The sequence below is a fragment of the Cebus imitator genome, unplaced genomic scaffold, assembly GCF_001604975.1.
Source record: "Cebus imitator isolate Cc_AM_T3 unplaced genomic scaffold, Cebus_imitator-1.0 Scaffold43, whole genome shotgun sequence".
In the NCBI taxonomy this organism is placed as follows: domain Eukaryota; kingdom Metazoa; phylum Chordata; class Mammalia; order Primates; family Cebidae; genus Cebus; species Cebus imitator.
Window position 1 is genome coordinate 2,506,040 of NW_016107358.1, and position 25,429 is coordinate 2,531,468.

A 25,429-nucleotide genomic window follows, 5' to 3' on the forward strand; every position below is an offset into this window, starting at 1 on the left:
GATTTCTCACCACACCAGCCTGCACTAGCCACCCAGGAAGTCTTGGTAGCTTTTAATTAAGCATGGTCTTCATTTCACTCTTCTTTCTCTGTCTCATTTAGTTCCTTAATTATCCACCTCATCCTATTCCATTTTTCATGTAGATTTTGAAGACCTACTTTCCCTGTCTGATTCTGAAATTAGAATTCATTTAATTAAACAAATTAGATATTACAAACTAGTTCCACCCAATTAGTATATATATTTTATGGGACATTCATCCATTAACACCCAAAAGATGGATTTGAGTATCATCCAGGTGACTCCACCAAACACACATTCCATCTTCACATAAGAGGCCTACCAGTTGCCAGCAGTAGGGACAGTCCCCCAGAGGTCCAGCCCATCTTCAGTGAGAGTGCCAGTCTGAATAAAAATTGAAATCAATATTAGCATAAGATGTAAACCTTTTAATTATATTGTAATTTAGGCAAAACCCAAGCTTTTAAGAGATCATAGTAGATCCAGTAGTCTAAATACCTTGTTTGTAAGTACCAAATTTAAAATCAAAGATGAGTACCTACGAGAAGAACTAAGCAGGTGATACATGATCCCCAAAAGACCATGTCGATAATTAGGTGATTTCAGTTACTAATTATGAGGAAAAAAATGCAAGTGTTTTGTTTTGGTTCGTTTATTGCTATGACTTGCTGCTGTTAATCGGGAGAGGTTCAGTACAAGAACCAGCTCAAGTCTGACTTTTAGTTGGCACCTGCTGTCTTGCCAAAGCAGAGCTCAGAAATTCTTTTTTCTTTATTTTCAAGACTGTTCAATTCACAGTTTGCCATCTGGTTCACAGTAATTTTCTAAAAATATGGGTGACACAGTGATTGTCCAGATTGATAATGAAATGTTGATAAAGGACTTTGAGACTATAGAGATAAATTAAGTGCCAATAATAAATATTAATTAATGCCCACAAATGGATTTTATTGTTAGATCAAGGGAAAAATAGCTCAGAGATTTGATTTGCCATACTATGGGAGAGTATTTGTCAGATAATGTAACAGAGAAAGAATGATGGAACTGAGTACTATCACAGCACTTTTAATTTCCTCACTGCTTCACACGCATTCATTAATTACAGACTCTGGTGTCTTGATGCAGCAGGCTAACAGTTTTAGGCCCGATTAACACCCAGAGTAAGTGGAGTTGGCTACAGCTGCTTCAGCACTGCCAGGGCAAACCTGAGCTTTACCAAGCATGGCAGAATACCCTGTTTCTACACTAAAACCCAAGTTTCTGACACTACTTTTTAAGGCTATCTCTATGAAAGATGCTGAATTTCCTAGTTTTCTATCAAATGGCATCCTCCATCATTACAGCACTTCCATTAGCATGATGCCTTACTGCGAAGTGTTTACAGTGCTTTCCGTTTTCACAACTGAGTTAACAGGTTGGAGGCAGGTTAGAGGTGAAATGAGGAGCCTGACGTCATAGTGGCCTGCGGGTTGGAAAGGCAGAACCAGAATCCGGCCCTTCTGGAGTCTTCCGCCAAACTAGAAAACGTTAAGTGAATCATACACAGTATGTGGAAAGACAAAGTTCTTTCTGGGTTTCTAGTTTAAAGAATTAAGAAATCTCCATTTCATTCATCTATTTGAACCTCACAAAGAAGGCACGAACACACGAGTGAATTATTTCTTAAATAACAACTTTTTGAAAACCAGCTCTTTGTTTCATTTCCCTTCTGCACTTTATAAAGGACCCCACCAAGTTTGGTTTCCAAATCCCCTCGAGTTGTTGCATTTCACAAGAGTTTGCAACTTAATTCAAATTGAAATGTTTTCCTGATGATGTTTTTAAACATCAATCTTTTGAACATGGAAACAGAGATGATACTGCAGCAACAAAGAAATTAGACCATGTTATTTCTCAATGAAAATAACCCCTAAACAATAAAACTTACCCAAAATAGAGAGAAAACAAAATTATAGTTGAGGTTCTAAGGGGAATAAGATAGAAAGAGAAAATCTCTTAGCATAAATACAAGCTCAAGCTTGGGCTAAATTGAATGAAAAGAAAGAACTTGTCTTACAGACATTATAACAAACCAATAGAAAACAGAAATATATATGGGAACAAAGGTACTCAGAAACCCAGTGATAGATATCTCTGAAACTGAAAATAACACTAGATGAAAATTCAATTAATGGCAGAGTGTTTTATTCCAACTTGATGGTGATAGAATTTTATAATGTGAAAGCTGGAAAGAAACTCAGAGATGATTGTGGTTGAATCTTCTTTTCTTAAAAAGTCACACAGAAACTCAGTGCCAAATTCTGGGTTAGACTTCTCATTTTGCCAATTTTCAACCGAGTTTTTTGCACTGTCACATGTCATCGTATCCTGCAGAGTTTGACCAAGGACACCTAAAAGCAGCCTCTCAGATATCCTGGCAGATGAGGACATAAGGAAGTGGAGGGAGAGGTTTTATACAGGAAATAAAATGAATAGCCTGGGGGAAAATTCATTTTAGAAACAAACAGGCCAGGCACAGTGGTTCACGCCTGTAATCCCAGCACTTTGGGAGACTGAGGTGGGCAGATCACCTGAGGTAGGGAGTTTGAGACCAACCTGACCAACATGGAGAAACCCCGTCTCTACTAAAAAATACAAAATTAGCCAGGCATGGTGGCATATGCCTGTAATCCCAGCTACTCAGGAGGCTGAGGCAGGAGAATCGCTTGAACCCAGGAGGCAGAGGTTGTGGTGAACTGAAATCATGCCATTGCACTCCAGCCTGGGCAACAAGAGCAAAACTCTGTCTCAAAATAAATAAACAAATAAGAAACAGAAAAAAGAAACACGAATATGTAATGAACATATTTCATAAATCTCCCTCCTGTATTCTACACACCAGTGAGGCTCATGAGGAAGTAACAGGCATCCCTATTATTAGAGAATGTTCCAAGGGGGTGTTATATGACTCTGAATCTAAAATGAAGTTAACCTTGTTAGTTCTTGACTGGTGGTGAGAACTTTCTTTGCCAAACAAAACACAAACAGAAAGAGAACTGACATAATCTAAAAGCTATACCCCCTTCACCTGGGGACCAAGCCTGGTCGAGTCTACTCATTGGTGTCCCTCCCATTTGTCCTCTACTCTCCATTCTTGTCCTTATTGTCTGAGACAAACAATGATCTCTTCTGTTGTCCCCAGATGGCCTCTTTCTTCAGTCCCATTTCCCTTCCATCCCTTCTCATCAGTTGCCCTTGGTGGGATATAAAACACCTATAAAAATGTCACTAGTCTTAAAATATAAGGGCCCCTATGCTGCTTCAAGACAAGGACCCACTCCTTAGCTTGGCATATGAAGCCCTTAATAATTGCCCTCACCCCAACTTCATTCTCCACCTACCGGCCCATATGCTAGCCATACCCCACAGTCGTCTGCTCCCTGTATGCCATGGGACACTTCTACCCCTGTGCTTCTCAGCTGCTCACCTCTGAGCCCAGGGCTTATTCTAACAACCAAGGCTACAGCTCAAAGGTGGCCTCCAACCTGTGGCAGGTAACTGTGCCCCATGCTTTCCTTAGATCTCTATTAAACATACAACTCACAGCATGATCACCATCTACACTCCCATTTTCCCACTTCTCAGTTAGACTGGAAGCTTCTCAAGGGCTAGGAATGACTCATTATGGGTCTCTCTACCAGCACTGTACACAGCAGTGGCTCTCTGCCAAAAAATGGCAAAAGCCCTAATAAATTATTTAAATGCATGTGAACTGAAGACAAGAGGGACCCAGCCAGGCTCATTGCTTTACAGCAGCTAAACTGGCCTGTCCAAGCTGACGGCAGGATCTGTTTACAGCAGGCATCTGATGCTGAAGTCCTCCAGATACCCCATAGGAGAGTCATGTCAGGGGGGTGGGTCTCAGGACCTGCTTGATGACAGCAGTCTTCCCCATGTGGCATATGCACCTCCTCTGCCACCTTTCCAGGTCCCTAAGCACAGAAACAACCTAGCCTGGAGTCATAAGCCCTGGAGGAGCAAAGGGGCAGGAGTGTATAGACAGCGTCATTGTTTTCTTCCTTCCTTTCCTTAAAAGAAGCAGAGGAGGAGAGAGGAAAAACATTCACTGATGTTCTGGATGAAGCACTTCAGGAAACAGAAATGTTCCTCACATTTTTTGCCTGAAAAGGCCAGTCAGTCATAGAAGTTACTATAGTAAGAGATGAAAAAAAAAAAAAAAAAAACTACAAACCAGGCACACAAATTATTAAATTTCACAGAAGAAAAAATTCATGATGTGGTGGCTAAGCTGCTATTAAGAGGTAAGCAAAGCAGCCTTCTAGAATGTGATCTTGCACTAGCTCACTCTGTGACCTTCTCTGGCCTCAACATTCCCATCAGTAAAACGGGAACACTGGACTAGACATTTTCTGAGACTCTTCCCAGCTCCACTCTGCCTTGAAATCATTAACCTTAAACCTGGGAAGTCTGGATCATACTTTGTCAAAGCACACGAGGTTTATTTGCCCACACATGTTGATTCTCTGTGGGGAGATACAGAAGATTTTCTCTTTCTTCAGTCTCTTCTGAGCATACACGATGCCTATGGTCAGGGCAGCTGGCAGCACTGGAGGGACAGTCACGGTAAGGAGAATCAGGGCCATGGTCACAGTGTCTTTTGGAGGGATCTGGGAGAGGAGAGACATTTATACAGGTTAGCCGGGCACAGCAGGTTGGCACCCTTCCTAGAACCTTTCTCCTGCAATACCGCAGGAGCTCTAGAGATCCATGTTCCAAATATTAATAGTGAGTTGGCTCTCTTGGTGAGGTCAAGTATTCTCTTGACTGTGCCAAAGGAATGAGCATGTTGTCTCCTAACTTCTGGTTTATGAATCTCTCTCCCTCACTAGGCTACAAACTCCTTGGGGTGCGGCAGCTACAGCTTGCTCATCTTTGGATCTCCCTTACTGATCTCTAGATACAGAGCCTAGCATGGGATTTAGCACAGAGGGGGTGCTCAGTACATAGATTGAATGAATGGCAATATGATTAAAAACTAGGACCAAGATCCTGCCAAGATCTCAGCATATATTATTAACTACTGGGAAGCCAATACTAAAATTAGCTTGCTCTCGCTGGATACTAACTCTGGAGCAGACATTGTATTAGGCTACATATATTATTTACTTGCTTTCTGTAACAACCTTATGATGTAAATACTACTATTTTCTCCATTTAACAGGTAAGGAAACTGAGGCTTTAACAAGTGAATAACTTTCCCAAGGCCACATACTAGGTACATGACAAAAACCTGAACCCTAGTCTGTCTGATTCCAGGGTACAAAGCCATGACCAGTATGTTTTATTATAAAGTCAATCTTTGTGAACTCAGGATGCCTGGCAGGTGCCATGGTGTGGCTGTGTTCGACCCAAATCTCATCTTTAATTGTAGCTCCCATAATTCTCACGTGTTGTGAGAGGGACCCAGTGGGAGGTAATTGAATAATGGGGCAGGTCTTTCCTGTGCTGTTCTCATGATAGTGAACAAGTCTCATGAGATCTGATGGTTTTATAAAGGGGAGTTCCTCTACACAAGCTCTCTTGCCTGCCGCCATGTAAGACATGACTTTGGTCTTCATTCACTCTCACCATGATTGTGAGCCCTCCCCAGCCATGTGGAACTGTGAGTCAATTAAACCTCTTTCCTTTATAAATTACCCAGTCTCAGGTATGTCTTTATCAGCAGCATGAGAATAGACTAATGCAGCAGGTCTGTAGAGGAGGCTGACTCAGTTAAGGTCAGGGATGAGGTCAAATCACAGGGTTGATTGTTTTGTTTTCCTCACATGTTCTAGATATTAATTGTTCTACCCTCTACAACCTTGCCTGTGTTTTTGTTAAATTAACCATCATTTTAGCCATAACTACTTTTTTGAGTATTGGAAACGTGGGATTCAAGTTCAGTAGCAATGTCCACTGGGGACATCTTTTGCCCAATCTTAATTTATCACAAAATTCATTACTCCCTTCTTTCCCCAACCACAGACACAGAAGAGTTTTCACCCTAAGGACCCAGTCTTGTCTAATGCTGAGCCAGTGCAGATAGAGACAGCCATCAGAGTCACAGGTTCTGACCCACAAGATGGGGTCTGGGATTGTTAGTCTTGTTGCCTCAGTGTGTATTGAATGTTAAGTTCTTCCCAGGAAACCTCCTTCTCAAATACTGCCAGGGCTTCCATGAGCCCTTTTCCTGCTTTTCTGCTCAGTGCTCCTGCTCCTCAGATTAAATTGGCATACTCCCTCAAATTCCAGCCCCAGTGACCTTGACATTCTGCCTAACTCTCACAGGCCCCATTGTGGGCCTCCCTTGACCTAGAAATGCTCCCTGGGTGCTATTTCAGATTGAAATAACTACTCAGCAGTTAAGTTTTAGCATGAACATTGCCTTGAAATTCTTGTGACTATGTCTTTGCCTGCCAATATTCACTCCCCACCTCTCTCTCTATCTCCCTTTCCCCCCCCCCCCCACACACACACATTGATGCCACCAATTTGGACATTGTAATTAGGCCACTCACAGCTTTTCACCTGTTTGGATGTTTTATTCACAATTCTCTTTTCCTCCCTACCAGCTCATACTATTATGATCCCAGCATTTCTTATATAGAGACTCCATGGTTCACAACCAAATCAGACTCTCAGGACCAGAAAGGACCTCAGAGGTCTTTAGTGACAACCCTTCCCTCCCAAGCCACCATTCTATGGTGAGAGACATCCAAATGAAACCTGACACTCTGTAGCTTAAAGAGGAGTAGATATCTCGTGAGGTACCAGCTCTGTAAAAGTAGAAAATTGATTTCATTTCAGACCCTAACCAGAACACATGGGAAACCCACTGGTTGCATGGTGTTTTAGGTATTACCTAAACACTGGGGGCAAACTAGGCATGAGAATATTTCTGCTGTCTAAGAAAGCTCTCTTGGCCAATAATGATTTGTAGAATGATAGGATCAAGACATAACCTAATCCAACCTTCTGAGTTAGGTCAGGCTCTTCGCAGAAGCTATACTATTGAAGAGCCTTACCCCAGTACTTACTCCATGGTACGTATACACCCCTAGGGCATAGAAAAAACCCATGACACCAAGGCAGGCCAGGAACACCATGAACTTGAAGGCATCGCTGTATAGTTTGAAGTTCAAAGGCCGAGGGTAGAGGATGGATCTCACTAAGTCCCCTTTGGCTGTATTGTAACCTGCATGAAGATAGTCACAGATCAAGTAAGGCTGCTTGATGGACACTTGGTCTCCTAAAAATGGCTTTACTGTCTTTGAGGCAAAGAGTAGAGTTTTCTCTAACCTGCTACCTAATCATTTCATGAGTATTCAGGTGGTTTTCGTGATTTGTAACCATGAGCTTCCATGCAGACAACAGGCTCTAATGTCTAGTGCCTGCTAACTAGTTTGAACATTTAAAAAAGCTTGATATTTTTAATTTTGAAAAATCATCTAGAGCAACCAAATCATAAACCAAAGTAAAGCATACAGACATCACTGTGTAAAGTGTATTTTGCATCTGTGAATAAGTCAGATGGCAGAAACACAGCTCAGGGGTTAGAACAGAGAGCTGGGACCAGGTCATAGAAGGCCTTCATTGTGTTATGTCATGTAAAAGACTGGGACTCAGGAGGTGTTTGCAGAATCATCCAGATTTGGTGCCACATTTGGTATGGGAAAATGAGAGGAGTTAGAGATGTTATTAAGAGACCAGCATGATGGTGATGTCGTTAACAGAGAAAGTCAATACAGGAGGATGAGTACTTTCAAATTCATTGTCTGTAGGACACCCAGGTAGAGTTCTTCACTAGTGAGTTTGACATACAGCCTAGCAAGCAACTCTTTGAAAGGAAAAATTCCTCATAATCATAGTGGCTGAATTTTTTTTCTTTTTGTAATCATTCAGAGGAGGTGTCAAGGGAGGCAGAAGAAGCATATGGTCATAAGCAAAAATAAGAGTATAGTTTTACCTTTGACAAATTTTACTTCACCTACGCATACTCTTCATCACATAGAAGAGTTTTAACAATAAACCATTCAGTTAAAAATAATGACACTTTAGAATAATAAGTGTCTGTTTAGAAAAAAATGTTCTGTTACTACCAGAATGTGGCAAACTCCAAAATCCTAAACAAAATTTTCCTAATCCAACTCTCCACATGTTCAAGCATGAATTAAACTTACAAAAATGGAATCCACTAACCTGTTTGCAAAACGACTGCTCTTACAGGTCCCTGCCCAGAGGACTTGATCTGGATAACTTCTGTTCCACAGAAGAGGACATGTCTCCGATAATCCTCCAAGCTGTGACATTTCCAAGGCACAGTATTCTCCATTTGGGGCAATGGTGTCTTTGTAACAGGTATACTTTCTCCTGAAGAGGATTGTATTTTGTTGAATCTGTGTCAGCTCAGGTAGTTAGTTAGAACTGGTGCATGCTAGTTTCAAGAAATTATACAAACTGCAACTCATCCGGTGTTAGTGCCCGTCCCATGAGTCAGATGACTGTTCACAGAGATGCCAGTGGTGCAAGCAATGGTAGACTTGATTCTAGTGCAAAGATTTAGGTAAGACCTGCCTATCTAACCTATACCTGGCCTGGATCATTTGTTGACATAATTTTGAAAGCAGCCTATTTTAGCTGAATTATCACTTAATCATTCTTCCAAGTATTAATTAAACCCAGCACTATTTTAGGCAATGAAGGAGCTTTCCAGCACATGAATAGTAATTACTGTTTGTTTTGCATTCACTCATGTATTCATTTGTTCACTCATTCACACATTCATTCAACTATTTTTAGGTGCTTATTCTGTTCCAGGAACTGTGCTAGGTTCTAGGAATAGAATGAACAACCAGAGAGACAGAACTCTTGCCCTCATAAGCTCACGGAGGAAGGTGAAAAAACAGTAGTTACTCCACATCATTTTCTGATGGAGCCCATTCAAGCCCCACTTTGATCATCCCATTCTTTTGCTCAAAATCCTTAGGCTTTTCCATTGCCACTACTGAATAAAGGCCAAAGTCTACTGCTAGATTGTCAAAGCCTACCACAATTCAAGCATCATTGCCTGTCATTCTCCTACACAAGCTCCAGCTCAACTAGGCCTCTTGCATTTCCTTTTATTGACTCCCATTCTTTGTAGGTAGCATTTTTTTTTCCTTTCCCAGTTGGCTGTAAGACAGAATATTTAAGGTACAAAGAAATTAGCTCAGAGTTCAAAACGGATACATTTCAGAGACAAAATAAAAATGTTAATAATACTTTTTTGCTCTCAGGTTTAAAGAGTAATAGAATAAATTTAAAATTCCATCAGTCTTTTACTAAATGTTCAATTAGCAAGATAATGTGTCATATTTCTAATTTGGAAATGGTATTATATAAATCATAGTTATACCAGTGTAGGTCTCATCTTTCTAGCTAATAACTGGAAACAAGAACTTTGGCATATATAAATTTGTATACTCTTCATTTTTCCTAGTGACATGTAATAGGTTTCAAAATACATGTTTTTTTTCAAATACACAGATGAATTAAATAAAAACACCCAAGTTTTTCTATGATTGGTTTTCAAAACTCATTTTCTGCCATGATGTATTTTTACATGCTCAAGTGCAAGACGGTGTAAAATTGTTATAAGCGATCTTGAATATTTTTCAAGAAATTCTTTTAGCCAAGCTGTTGTTCCTATACCACTTTCTTTAAAATGATTATGGCCTTCACCCATTGTGTAGATTTATCAATTACATTCTAAATGGCTTCATAGAAGGGTTAGAACGTTTTGACAGTCTCCAAATCATGGTACCATACTGTTTTGAAATCTGCCTTTGTAAAAGGCAGACACTTCGAGATCATCTCCCCCCTTTCTTTTTTGCTTTTGAATCACAGAATATTAACCCAAAATATATATTTAAACTAACATCGGCAAACCATTTTCTGCACACAGAACCAATGAAATTGGAAGCAGTCAGATATTGATCAATCAGAAATGGAAGTCACTTGCGGTTAATTTGTTCCAGAGATAACAGTCAGATGATTTTAGAGAGATGGTTTTCAAGCCTCTTTTATGCTATTTGCATATTAATAAGAAATCTCATATTTTGGCCTTTCTTTGGAGCCCAAGAAAGGATGATTCATCTACAAAAGACATGGAGTCCAAGGCAGCTGGAGAGAGTTTTAGAGGACAGAACCATCGTCGTTCATCATCAACTGTACAGTTGGCTCCCCGTGCTGTCAAATGGAGGTTCTCTCCCTTGGCCGCAGGATCAAGATGCCTCCTCATGGTGACAGTGTTTGAAATTCCAAGTCCTTTTACTTTATAGTTCTAGAACCATTAGACTGTAAATGTTTTGAGACTAGGGACCATTTCACATTTAACTTAGTGACACCAGTATGCAATACAGTGCCTGGCACATAGTAGGCATTTCTGAACTTTTCTTGAATAAATGGGTAAACAAATAAGTAAAAGAAAAGGGAGAAGGAGGATGATAAAAAGAGAGGAAGAAAGACTCAAAGGAAGAGAGAAAAAGATCTGACCTATCAACTGATGATAAACTTGTCTGACAGGATATCAACGTGAGATCATCACTTGGAGAAATCCCTGCACGTCCAGCTCGGGTCACTGCACACTTCCGCCACGTACATCTCAAATAAATCAGTAACTTAATGAAGAGAAGAAGAAGGAAGGGGATGTGGCAGAGTGTATGCCACCCCTCTTTGCCGTAATTATCCCTAAGAGAATGAGGAAACACTGGCTACAAGTATAGGTGGGACAAAATGCCTGGATTTAGGTATTATATTTATTTAGTAAGGCAATAGATATCTTCCATTTTCTTCCTAGAGCTTATAACTGTTGAAAAGTTGTGTCATTTGTATGTTTTCATGTTTTCTGTCCCCTCACTAGAATATCAGCTCCACAAGGGAAGAAATCTTAACTACCTTGTTCAGTGCTATGTCACCAGTAGAATTCCTGCTCCATAGTAGGGGCTAATAAATATCTGTAGAATGAGTGAATTCACAAACAAATCTAAATCTTAGCTGTACCATTTAAGCTATGTGACCTTAGGCAAATTACTTACCCTTTCTGGGCCTCAGATTTGCCCTCTCTAATACATTTGCAGATTGAATGAAATAGTAGACGTAAAATGTTAGCACAATGCCTAATACATACAAGAACTAAGAAAAAAAGCTTTAGTGCCAAGAGATAATTTCTAAATAGTATTAGATCTCCCCCAATGATATTCTCTTTTGTCTCCTGACTCCTCTCATTTGGGAGAAGCTAGGTCTTGAAAGTGATCATTGTTTCAGGAAAGATGGCAGAATAGAAGCACAGGGGAGTTGATCACTGGCTTTTGAGTTTAAAAAGCCCTTCATGAGTTTGTTCATGGATTGTAGAGACTATCTGAGAGTAAGCACAAAGTTTTTCTGCTCACCATGCCTTTCCTCTACTGCATTTCTAGCTAAATTAAAGTCCTTATACTGGGAGATGGAAGAGAATCCAAAGGGACTTAGATGTCATGTGTCCCAGAAAGAAGAGGCGTTCACCACAGTAGAACATGGGAACATGGAATGACATTGTGGAAACAATGCAAACAGCACCGGGATCTGCCTCCCTGTCCAGGAAACAGGCCAGAGACAGCTTCCCAGACCCAGAATGGAGCGGGGGCAGCAGGAAGAAGAGCTGCCCTCAGTCGGACCCTTCTCCCTGATGTCTTGTACATCTTAGGACAGTCGGACAGGGGTGAAGAAGACCTCCTAACTGATGGGGACAACTGTCTGACTCACATTAGATATTCACACTGGACACTTTCAAGGATGGCAAAATTTAGCTTGGCTAAAAATTAAGTGTAGTTATAAAATAAAAGTAAACTTGCACAGCTGAATTTATGACAATAGCATAGGGCTAAGGAGAACAGGAGGAAAAGAGCTTACCAAACAGTGGGTACTACTGATGGGAACACCAAGTAGAGAGAAAAAGGTGATGAGGCAGGAAGATGAAGGCAGCAGCTTTATCCAGCTTAGAATTGTCTTGCTCGTGTCTATGGTCCTTTATATTTGGGAGCAAATGTCACCTCCGATTCTGATCCTTTTACGTGCTAACTGAGCAGGTCTGTTCTTTTTACCTCACTCTCCTCATGTGTAAATTGGTATCCTAACTGCTCCTAGTCTAATTTGTTTTATGCCATGATGAAGTGAGATATAAAAGTTATTTATAAAATGTAAGTTGCTATAGAGATGCCAGGAATATTTGATATTTTTATACTTACATAAATAAGACTTCTATCTAGGACCATTGCATACATAGGTAAGAAATACCCAAGTCATATTTGTGGACAAATACCCCAGGAATATATTTGCAGTTTCAGGAATCTAACCTTAATCCTCTGATTGTTTAATCAAGATCCTTTCCACAAATATGTACACGAGTGGGAGGATCAATGTAGGCTGTGCAATCAAGTATTTAGACCATTCTGGGATTTAGATCTTTCTGAAGAACTTAACACAGAAGAAATAATGTGTTTCTGCCTCATGTATCTGTCTCTGAAACTGGCCTCTATCAGTATTTAAGTTACATGGATATCAGTGGTGATGACTTTCTTTTTCCAAGAAGGGAGACTAGAAAAAGCCACTTGTCATTTAAGATCATTTGGGGGTCCATTTTGCCTATTTGTTGAAAGGTAGCATTGTTTGTCATTTCTACTTTTCTGGAACTCTCTGAGTTTTCCTGAGAATCAAGGCAAGTTCTGTACACTCCCAACAGTGAAAGGAGAGAGGGCAGCCCAAGGGCAGGGAGGCTTTCTGTGCTTCCTCCTCATGTTTGCTCACTGCCACACTCTCTGTTACCAATGAGAGAGGCCATTCTTCATTGTCAGGCTGCTGAGAGATGTGAGACAGCGGCTGTGTTTGAGTAAGAAGGACAGCTTTTCTTGGGCTTGAGGTTTATAGGTTGGATACTATGGCAACACTCTGGGTAAAAGATATGATCAGTATGCAAATCCTCATCACTATCATTATAGGACAGATTTCAACACATTAAAGGGTATTTTGTAATTATACTGAACATATTTATGTTTACTGCATTTCCTTATCTCAATTTTAAATTAAGCAGACCCATTTTTAACGTAAAAGCTGCTCGTGTTGAACAATTTAGGGATAGACAACGAACTCTCACAACATTTAGGTCATGTCAAAAAAATTTTCCTGTCTCTACACCACTTGGAAACAGAAAAACTAAACAGTCTGTAAGCACGAAAGACAAACAGTTTCTATTTTTGTGTGGCTGTATAGTGTCTTCTTCTCTCATTACAATGTGCTGTGTATTCTTATTTTTTGCCTAAAGGATATTTTATAAGTAGTGCCTTACTAATTACACAAATTCAAGTAGACTTGACAAAGTACAAAAGAGAACTAGGACTGTCTGAACTGTAACTAGATTAGCTTTCTGCTCAGTGAGATCAGCAGGAAAGTAAATTTAAAGAACAGGACTGTTAGATTGTCTTTGCCAGAAGGCTCAACTCAAACTCCTTTCCAGCGAAACCTTGGCCTCAGCAGTTTTCTATCTATAGAGTACAGGGTTGGCTAAAACCTCTACGCCCTTCTAATTGTGGAAGTCATGGTTTTTAAGGTTGTGTCTCTTTTGTACATGCGTATAAGCCATTCTCACATTTAGGAAGAGATTGCATTTCAAACTGTATCCTCTGAACCCAAAACACTTTATTCACCCTACTCATTGGTCAATTAATCACATGTCATATTAGACATTTGTTTTAGTTTCACATTTATTGTGACTTAATTCTTATATTCTTAAACATTTCCTGTTTGTGTATATTGTGTCTCCATATAAATGCAAAGGCTGGCTATGTCTCCCTCATCTGTCTCTGAATATCTTAGCAAGGGTGTGGTATAAGGTAGGTAAGGGTATGTTGATTTGATTAGGTGTCAAACAGGGAAGAGGAAGCTTCATAACAACTCCATACCTGTGAGCATGCCTTCATTCACCACGCAGTGTCCATCAATCAAAACAGCATCACATGGCAATGAAAATTTTCCTGGAAGAATAAGAATGTCTCCAGGAACCAAGAGACGGGATTCCAGCTCCTCCAAACCTACACCAAAGCAAAGTTTCCGTGACTAGCTGACCTCTTCTTGTTTTCACTTAAGATTGAAGGTAGCTAAGAATCCCTATCAACCAGTTGGCCAAGAGCTACCCTACCTGTTCAACTGTTGAAGCCTCTTTTTATTCAATTGAAAATTCCAAAACAATCAGGATTAGGAAATTGGTTCCTGGGACACAGAAAAGGATCAGTTTTTCTTTATACAACAAGATCCCATCTTGACCCTAGTACCTGGTATGCTTTGTCCACAGCAAATACACAAGGGCACTGGACATTGCCGAAGTTCAACTTCCTGCTGTTTGCTCTTGTCTAGGTTTTTGATTCCTGTGGTACACTTTGTCTTCTTGGATTGAGGCCTTATGTAAATTGCTCAAATAACTTCTGCCGTCCCAGGGTGCAGCTCCTCATTTTTAACAAAGAGCCACAGCTACCCCACCTCTGGCTAGCTCAGAGCAGATGCCAAGTGTCCAGACAGCTATCTAAAAGCCCAATTCTAGCCTAGGTTCCAGATGGTAGTTCAAATTGTGTGATGCAGAGTCCATTTGGGATAGATTGGGAAATAAAGGAGCCTTAAGAAGGTTTACCCAGTGTTATTCAATTGAGTGACACATGAAGGGAGAGAGAATTTGAAGGAACCCAGACGTTGGGTAAGAATAATTGAATGAGAGCTTGGGTGAGGGTAATGCAAGCAAGATGTCTAGTGTACAAAATTTAAGGAGGCACTTGTTCTCAGGGCCCCACAGCTGTGGGGTCAGCACTGGCATCATCTTGCCTCTTTAAATTTTCTGTCTTAGAGGCCTTTTCCTCATCCTAGTCCTGGTCCTGGGTTCAATCCGAAAAGACTTTTTCTCCTTGACTAATAATTAAGGACAAATGAGACCAATTCCCCCCTAAAATATTAAGATACTGAAGATGGCTTAACACATCACTTACCTTTGTCTTTTACGATGATTGTAACCTGGACTTTGTTGTGGTCTTCCACGAGGTGATGCAGCTTAACTGATTGCTGCCAAGTAAAAGTCAACATTTGAATATTAGATAGTTCATATTCTGAAAACCACATGATCTCAATCCAGTAACCACCAGGCCAGGTCTCACAGCTAAATTGAATCTGGGCAAAGGACTCAACTTCTTTTGATGCTTCAGCTTCCCTGCTCCAACCCCTACCTCACCTGACCCCCTACATGCAGCAGCAAATATGCTCATTAGTTTAATGCTGTTTCACTCCCAAGAAAAAATAGTGCACAGGGGCCTAAGCCAGGGAACCTGTTAAAAGAAACTTTTGACAAATTAAATTTACTGGAGTTTAATTGAGGAAGAAAAAAAAAAGTGATTCGCAAATCAGGCAGCCGCCAGAATGACAGCAGATTCAGAGAGACACCAAGGATGCCTGATGGTCAGAAAAAACTTATAGAACAAAAAGAGAAATGACTACAGAAATTGGAAGTGAGGTACAGAAACAGCTGGATTGGTTACAGGTTGGAGTTTACCTTTTTTGAACAGTTTGAACACTCAGCAGTGTAGGAGTGGTTGAAGTATGACTGCTGTATGAGTAGTTGAAGATTGTTACAGATGCATACTTTTAACTTAGGTTTTCAATCTTGTCTAACTATTAAGTTAGGTTAAGATTGGTCCACCAGGACTCAAATATAGAAGTATGGAGTCCTTCTGAGGCCATATTTAGTTCACTTTAACAAACCAAAGCTACAGTTCTTGAAGATACATGATCAGGAGGAAGAAGAATGAGACTGTGAGAAGGTTACTTCCCTCTTTATGCTTCTGTCTCTCTGCAAAACAATGAAGCCAGATGTTCTCTGTAAGTGGCTTTCTGCTTGTAAGTGTCTCTGTGAATGTTTAGGTTGTGTTTTGATTGCATGTGGGACAGCCATTCTCTTCTTTATGGACTTGGATTTTCGTATTAAGTCTGCAGATGGGAGTTATGCTGTTCAGTTGTGAATCTTGTGCTACTGCTTAAGAGTTATTTAGCTTGTTTAGCTCCTTTTTGCTCATCTGAAAGGGGAGATGATAATAGAATCTATAATACAGGGTTAAGTTTTAAGTTAGTTGATTCTTATAGAGTCCTCTGTATAATACCCAATACTATGCTAAGAGCTCATGACTGTTAGGGATTCATAAGAAAGTTGTTGGGAAAACAGTTGTGAGAGTACGTTAACTGGAAAGACTTGCTTGAGAGAGTTTTTGAGTTAGAACTCTGTGAAAAGTGGAGAAGATGGAAGGAGCCCAGAGAAGTGGAAAAACCATCTTAGAGGATAACACAGGAGACAGAAAGTCAGAGGTGAGAGATAATTTCATCCATGCCGTTCCCCAGACTGACTGTTGGGACATCATCAGCGAGAGAAAGTTCCATGCTGGGCTAACCCGGGAAGGTGTTGCCTCTTACTGTTTGTATATCGGTGACTTGCATGCCTCTTACTAGAAGTGGATTGAATACTGTCAACAATATTTAATTCACCTTACTTAATTCAAATTTAAAACTATTTTTCTTTTAGCTGTTAAATTGTTTTGATCTGTTCTTTTGGTGATATTTAATGTTACAAATGTCACCAGGCTAAGAAAAGCATTACACATAGTTATGTAACTTTCTCCTTGAGATAATGAACCAAGTGTTAATATTTACATGGAAAAATTTACGATTTACTTCAGTTTTGGATGAAAAGATAAACTTTGGTAATTTGGACCAATTGAGTGAAGAAAGCGATAGTACTGTTTAGTGCATAATCATTGCTCTAAGGTGACTTCCTGACGCTTAACTGTTGGGGCATGCATTTTTTTATTTTTTATTTTTATTTTTGAGATGGAGTTTCACTCTCGTTGCCCAGGCTGGAGTGCAATGGTGCGTTCTTGGCTCACCACAACCTCCGCCTCTTAGGTTCAAGTGATTCTTCTGCCTCAGCCTCTCAAGTGGCTAGGATTGCAAACATGAACTACCACGCCAAGCTAATTTTGTATTTCTAGTAGAGAGGGGGTTTCTCCATGTTGGTCAGGCTAGTCTTGAACTCCTGACCTCAGATGATCTGCCAGCCTCAGCCTCCCAAAGTGCTAGGATTATAGGTGTGAGCCACTGTGCCCGGCCAAGGGTATGCATTTTAATGATGCATAATAATGCAAAAGTCATCTGTGGTTCTGTGGGCAAAGAACACTGGAGTAAGCCAGGATTTCTGAGTTGTAGGTCAGACATATCCACTAACCAGTCAGGTAATGTGCGTACATAAGAAATTGTGCCTTAGAAGTTAGTCATTTTCTCTGTAAACAGACAACATTGAACGGGATCACTTTCAAGTTATACCTTAAAGCTATAAAATGATATGACATTGATGTATTTGGCATGTCAGAGACTTATTTAAAACCCACAAGACATCATAGAAGAAATACACATGGTATATAAAATGACTCAAATCATTATTATTTTTACATAGTTTAAAACATTAAGCAGTTATTATGTGCCAGGCATTGTTGTAGGCACTTGAACTACACTATTTGATTTCTTTAATCCTCAAAATAATTCTATGATGAAAATGTTGTCTCCAACATACATGTAAAAACCAAAAACTGGGGTTGAAAATATTAAAGTAACTTTCTCACCGTCACTTACTTACTAAGTAAACCTAGGTTCATCTGACCCTAAAGCCTTTTCTGTTGATGAATAAGTTCTTCTAGTGCTTAAAAACAGCTTTTTTTTTTCATTAAGAAGATAAAAATCCTTCTAGATTTCTTTAATTTGTTTTTTGGGTTTTTTTTTTTTGGCTTAGTAAACTCATTTAGATAATGCCATAATAAATTCAGCTTAGCATGAGAGGATAATAATCAACACATTTAGAAGTGGTCAAGTGTGGGTTAACAATACTTGACTGTAATTCTCAAAACTCATTATGCTGTAGAGCTGGATTGGTTTATTAGACTTAGCATCCTATATAACCTGTCACGCTTCCATGCCTCTGCTCAAGCTATTCCCTAGAATGTCCACTCCAATTTTCTACTAGCAAATTCTTTCTAATCCTTCACATAAAGACCTATTCAAATGTCACTTCCACTCCCTAGGTCCCTGCAATCCCCAGGAAGGATTCATTGTTCTGTTCTCTCCACCTGTGTGAGTTAACTGATCACATTCCATTACAGCTATCTGCTGTCCTGTCAGGTCTTTCTTGTGAGTCAGGCAGTAGAGAGAAGAAAGGCACCCTGTATATTATGCATCTGTGGATTCCTCCAGGGCTTATCACATAGTAGGCCCTCATCAAACATGTATTTGTTGGAACCAAATTATTCTACTTCTCCCAACAACACTGGAGTGGGATAATGTTAGCATCCTCTTTAAGTTAATGTACTCAGAAAATCTACAAACACAGGTTTCTATGGCAACCAACTAGCTGGGAGAAGGCAAACACTGCAATGCTTGCCATGGCTGCAAAGCTCATTGCCTGATTTTTATTAGGCCCCCTCTAGTTTCTTCTGTCCCTGTTCAGCAGGACCAGGATCAATTTCTAACATGAATTTGCATATTGTTACTGTTCAGCATCTGTTGCTGTGTGTCCTTGTGTTTGCTGTGGCTGGACTTCCTCCAGAGATGAGTAATGAGGGTATTAACTCAGGTGCCTCTTGAGCTTGGCTTAGTCATGACTGAAAGCAAAGAACTGTGGACCAGATACTCTCAAAGCTATTTCTAGCAGTCAACTGTGGAGCTCAGCAAGACAGTATGCACATACAGTTCAATGTAAATACAGTCGAGTACCATGGTTCACACTCACGCCTGCACCAAATTTGTTAGAAAGGGACTGAAGCAGGAGGGTGTCTTGGCTTAGGAAAGGTAAGCTTTCTTTGTGTAGCATGATTTGAGGCCACAGTAGATGCAGAAAAACATGTTATTCTATTCCTGCAAACACTTACTCTCTTACAATTTTCAAAAGCCTGTGTTTTTAAGACTTTCAGTGAAATAACTAAGTTCAGCGTGGCTCAACAGGATTTGAAGATGGCAATAGATGCTACTTCTTTCATTCCTGCCAAAGCCCTTCCCCAAGTCTTACTGCTGCAAGGAAATTCATGAGTCACTTTGAGATTGTGCTCAGTGACACAGTGTGTAGTACTTGACTTGGAATCAGAAAACCTGGGGCTAAGGTCTATTGGCCACTGTTACTGGGTGAGTGTGAACAAGTCCCTTTATCTCCCAGATGTTCCTGTCCCTTCCTCTCAGGTGGTAGGAGGCTATAAAAATCATGTGTGTTTTATTACACAACTTGCCAGGTTCCACACAAACACATACATTATTAATGTGGGCACCTATTGTAAACTGTAAAGTGCTAAACAGATGTTGATGATTGAGGACTTGTGATTTAAATTGCAAATATACAGTTTCAGGAAACTGGCTTATTTTGTATAGGGTTACAAGGTGCTTTACAGATTGGGTTAGGTACACTTTTATTAATAAATACAGGCTGCTAATGAGATTAGTGTTTGTCCTCTAATTCCTTTTTTGTTTTTTAAAGAAATCCTTTACAATACTGCCATCAAGTCTAAAGTTCCATTATTAGCCACTGTTTTGAACAAAGGAATGTAGGGATTCTGTTAAGATGCGGAACCTGAATGTTTAAATTCCAGTAAGGATTTTTAAATAAGCAAATTACAAGGATTAGAAAATAGGTATTACCTAACTTTGGAAGGGGAGACCTAATAAGCAAAACAATAAATTATAATGGAAAAGAGAAACATATTTTACTGTACCTAAATTTTCAAGTATAGCTAAGTCAAAGTCAAGAGAAAAAAGACTAAAAAGTAAAACTTTTCACAAAAATGATGAATATCAAGAAGCCCTTAATATAAAATGAAAATACAAAACACTATTAGACAAAAAAAGTACTTAGTCTCACCAGCAATCAGGAAAATGTACATTAAAGCATCAAGGAGACCCAATTTTTAAATACATTAGATTTAAAAAATTATAAATATTAATATATAACTCCAGAAACTGATGAATGTGGGGGAAATAAATACTCTTGTATATTTCTGAGAAAAAAATTCATTTGTGGAAAACAATATAGCAGCATCCATTAAAATTCAAAATATACATTGATTCAGTAACCTGGCTTTTGGTTGCCATGCTAAAAAAATGCAAACACTAATATATAAGAACATGCCTGTACTGTAGTTATGTTTAATTCAACATTATTCGTGGTAGCAAAAGATTGAAGGGAAATTACTTTCAACAAATAACAGAATGGTTGAATAAATTATGATATATCACAGAATATTATAGTATTATTTTTAAAACATGAATTATTTATTTACTTGATGAATTGCCATTATATATAAAGTGAAAAATGAAAGTTCCAGATTAATGTGCATAGTAAGATCCTATTTTAATTTTAAAAATTAATAATGACATAAATCTCCATATAAACTGGTATATATATATATATATATGCACTTAATAGAGTGAGTGAAAAATATGATGATGGCGTTAATAAATAAATACATATATCTGGGATCTTGGTGTTCGAATTTATCCTTCAGTGGGTTCCCTTATAATAATCATTCTTAAGCTTTCAGAATGCATAGTAATCATTAGTTGTAAAACTTTTAAAAATGAAGATTCCAACCCTGGATATTTTGATTTAATAAGCCAGAAGCTCAGAAATATCAGGAAATTCTCTTGCTAAAACACTGTCTTATTGAGTATAGAATCAAACTTAATTTCTTCTACAACCCATCCCCTAACTCCCACACACGAATTTCTGTATTTCTTTGGGATTCCCATAAAGATATACATGAATATCAAATGAAGATATAGACATTATAAAGGACTTCTAGGAAACGTAGAGAACAAACATAATATTTAAGTCAGGGGAAATATGTGAAATGCACATAGTTGAGATGCTACCCCTTCATTCTCCTAAAACTATGGCTGGCATCATGAATACATCACAGCATTCTTTCCCACCATACTCAAATACAGCCTCAGAGTCCTTCTAAACAAAGCATTCAACAAAGTCTTCAGATGATAATCAGAGTTTGCAAAAACATTTAAATCTTCCTGGTAGTCCCAAGGTCCTCCTTCTGTAATCCCACATTTGGTAAGCCCCCTCTTTTTGTTCCATGACCTATGTCTGACAAAGCAACTCCTGGCTCTCAGTAGAAAGTCCATGGGCTTTACTTATTTAGCTAGAAGCTAAATAGATTTCAGCTCTTACCTGTCTCAAATCATACACACTTAAGACAATGGAGATAAACAGACAAAATGATGATGGCCACAGAGTATTCTATGTAACCTTGAGACAGCCACAAAGTTAGCGTGAAGGCTTGGAACACATAGAATGGATTTAAAACCTGCAGGTACAAAAATAGCATTTGAGTCACTTGCATGAACCTTATTGGCAATCAAGAAGATGTCATTTCATTATAGAATTTTTTCTCATTTTTTTTTACAATATACAAAAACCTCTAATATTTAAGAATTCATTTAGATCTCTATTGATTTGGATTGAGAAAATGTCAAACACACAGAATGTGATATGGTGGAAGCAAATTATTTTATGCATTCAGAGCCACGCCCACAAATTGATCATAATTTATTCTGAATTTCAAAAATATTTTACTAATAACAAAATTTGCGTGTGTGTGTGTGTGTGTGTGTGTGTTTCATTGTACTTTAGGTTATGGGGTACGTATGCAGATCATGCAGCATTGTTGCATAGGTTACCTTCTTAAACAGGTTTACTCATAATGGAGGAGGTACATGATTCAGTCTCTTTTAAAAATGTACTTCAGTTTTGAACAGTTTAATTGCAGTTTTATTTTTCATGTAATCACATGCTGCAGATTTAGTCAAGTTGTACAATGAAAATGAAAGATTCTACTTTTTATTCGGGTCACTTAAAAATAACATATCTTTCATGTAGCAGGTCTTAGCAAGGTCACATGAGAGTCAATCAAGTCCTTCTCTTGAACAAGGAGGAAGACTGGAGAGAAATGTCTTCCCCAAGGCTGTAGGACAAATCGTGGGCAGAAGGTATTACCAGCCGGAAAGCTTGTCATTCATATATGTTCGTTTTTGGTGTCAGGAGAATACCTTCAGATTTTTTCGTTCCCTCAATTTTTCCCATTTGGGTCCTGCTAACTCCTGCTAGTAATGAGAGCAGAGAGGGCAAGCCCGAGAAGCCAGAGAAAAGTCACAGGATATACACATAGAAAGTGAATTTAAGAGCCCATGAGAACAAAGCAAGGATTATTTTTTTGAGGACGTGTTCTTTCTAATCATTATGAATTGAATAAAATATTGCTTAAAACCAGTGGTACTCTTACCTCTATTTTCTAGAATTCCCTTATGTATTAAATATAATTCTACTTTAGTTTTAAAAGTGAACTGACCTATGGTAAATAGGTTGGTGAGTGGTATGTTAAGGGCTGGGTATAATTTGTGCATTAAAAAGATTTTATTCCTTAATGTTTCTTATTATTTCAATCCTCACTGCTTTACTTACGAATTACAGCTTTTGTTGTTTGCTTATTATAAAATGCTCTAATTGCAGATTATGTACAAATGATAATACGATCTCTAGGTTAAATAAGTCCAGTAGAAAACTGGTGAAATACTTCTTGCGGAAGAAACAACACTATCCTAATTAATTTAGTTCTCTTATTTAATAGTCTTTTGAAACCAAATGTAAAGAAATATTTGTACTTTTTTTTTTTTGTCCTACTAAAGGGCTAGTAAATAGGTGCCGAAAATATTAGCTCTCCTTTCAAAAGAGAACAAACCGACCCCTGGAGAATCCTTGGCAATTTGAAAATGTATTTGAATGAGTTTAAAAAGCTGGCTACCTTTCGATAGTTAGGGAAAGTATGCCCATGTTAAGTCAGGATGTATATAGGAAATCTTTATATGTTCTGCCCAATTTTGCTGTGAACTTAAAACTACTCTAAAAAAATAAAATAAAGCAATCTGTTTTCTGCTCCAGACACAGAATAATATTAAATATTTTCTTAATGTTAAAAAGATACGCCCATGCTCAAAAACAAAATGACCATCTTTATGGGTTAGAAATACACTGGAAACATGCAGCATTGAGTGAGGACTAACATCATCAGATTCATAGGTTCCAGACAAGGACCAGACAGCAAAATCTAGGTGCTCTTTTCTCAGAGGAATAGAGACAGAATGTGTCCCTCAGGTGGCAGAAGATAGAAACAAGGCTTATGATGGAAAACGGGTGGCAGTGGGCTTCCTGTTCCAGAATAGAGGCTCAGCAAAGTAATAACCAATGAGGGCTTACCAGCCAAAGTGGAATGGGAGAGAACAGAGTCCATGGTACAGCTGTGAACTGCGCCAAGCCTCAAGCTAGCTAAGGGCATGCATGTGACAAATCCCCAAAGGACAAGCACCCAAACCTTCAGGGACCACATAGGGGCCAGTTGGAGACAAACAGAGCCATCAAAGAAGCACAGCAAGCACAAAGAGAAAGAGAAAAATTGATGGGAAAGGTGTCCCCCTTAAGGTAAGCCAANAAAAAAAAAAAAAAAAAAAAAAAAAAAAAAAAAAAAACCCCAAGCATACAAGGAAGCTATTGTTAAAAACAAAAACAAAAATGAAACACTAACAAAGGGAGAAGTTACTCTCAAGAAAATGAAAATAATAAAGCAATTTGAAAATGCCCAAAAGAATACATTTCAAATCCTCAAAAATTATAGAAAAAATAACTGTCCGATGCTGTAGACTGAACATTTGTGTTCGGCTAAATTCAAATGTTGAATCCCTAACCCCTAGTGTGATGGTATTTGGAGTCAGGCCCCTGAAAGGCAATTAGGTTTAATGAAGTCATGAAGGTAGAGGTCCCATGATGGGATTAGCGGTCCTTGTAAGAAGCGGAAGAGACCAGAGCTCTCTCTCCACCACGTGAAGACACAAAGAAAGCAATGGTCTGGAAGCCCAGAAACGGGTCCTCGCCAGGAACCAAATATGCAAGCACCTTGATCTTGGACTTTCCAGCCTCTAAAAGTGTGAGAAAATAAGTGTTTGTTGTTTAAGCCACCCAGTCCATGATATTTTGTTATATAACCCACGTGGACTAAGCCACCCCACCACCACCAACACAACCACCATCCAAACTTGAGAACAAAAACAAAGCAAACAGGAAATTATGAAGCAGGAATCTGTCTCTCACACTAGAAAGAAATTTTAAAGTAGATCTGAATTTAAAATAAGCAGTAACAAAAGAAGTTGTATGAAACAAGATATCATCACATTCAAGTATTTATGTGCTCCTTCTAGGAAGTATGAAGTAAGGGGCAGAAGTCTATTTTAAAAAAAAAAAAAAAGAAAAGAAAACAGTTACCTGTTTGACAAGCAGCCTCCATATGGGTTGGATTTCAACCTCAATGGTGTTGGGCCCACACACTAATCTTCTGTGGGAGAGTGATCATCCATTAGTGTCATCCCTACAAGCTCAGTGGTGAGTGACTATAGGACAAACTAAGCAGAAGTCACTTTTCTACTCTTAGGAGATTCTGTAGCTTTGATTAAAAAAATAATGTGCAAGAACTTTTGAAACATAATTCTAAACTACTAATACATATTTGAAATGAAATTCAGTGCATGATGGACAGAGATGTATTCCTTGATAAAAAATATGTCTTAAGTATAGTGCAACTCAAAAAAAAGCTAGAAAGACATTTTCATTTTGGGTTACTTTTTTTTTTTTTTTTTGAGACAGAGTCTCACTCTGTCACCCAGGCTGGGTTGCAGTGGAATGATCTTGGCTCACTGCAACCTCTGGCTCACTGCAACCTCTGCCTCCCAGGTTCAAGCGATTCTTCTGCCTCAGCCTCCCAAGTAGCTGGGACTACAGGTGTGTGCCACCACACCGGGCTAATTTTCGTATTTTTATTAGAGACGGGGTTTCACCATATTGGCCAGGCTGGTCTCGAACTCCTGACCGCATGATCCACCCACCTTGGCCTCCCACAGTGCTGGGATTACAGGTGTGAGCCACCATACCCAGAATTGAGTTACTTTTAAAATAATTTTATTGTATACTAAAAGCAGCAAAAAAGACACAGCTATGAAGTTGTTCCTTGATTTGTCAGGCATTCTAGAGTGCCCTGAATGTTAGAAGTCATGTCTATCTTACATTGCTAGCTCCAGCACCTAGAACAGGCCCTTAGTACATAAACTGAATAAATACATAAGTGAATGCGCATATGACCTGGAAAATATGGCCTTCATGGCTAACACTTGGTAAATATGTGCATTA

The 25,429-nt window shown here is 39.0% G+C and overlaps 1 protein-coding gene across 1 annotated transcript in view; it reads right to left on the reverse strand.

Annotated features, from left to right (window-relative positions):
• The window catches only part of ATP13A5 (ATPase 13A5), a 103,697-nt gene that overhangs the window by 48,156 nt on the left and 30,112 nt on the right, over positions 1-25,429 (reverse strand). The window contains 9 exon segments of the mRNA XM_017526637.2: positions 344-405; positions 4,500-4,688; positions 7,098-7,255; positions 8,260-8,430; positions 14,034-14,162; positions 15,105-15,177; positions 21,371-21,406; positions 21,408-21,506; positions 24,512-24,581. Of these exon segments, the coding sequence (XP_017382126.1) occupies positions 344-405; positions 4,500-4,688; positions 7,098-7,255; positions 8,260-8,430; positions 14,034-14,162; positions 15,105-15,177; positions 21,371-21,406; positions 21,408-21,506; positions 24,512-24,581 (987 nt within the window).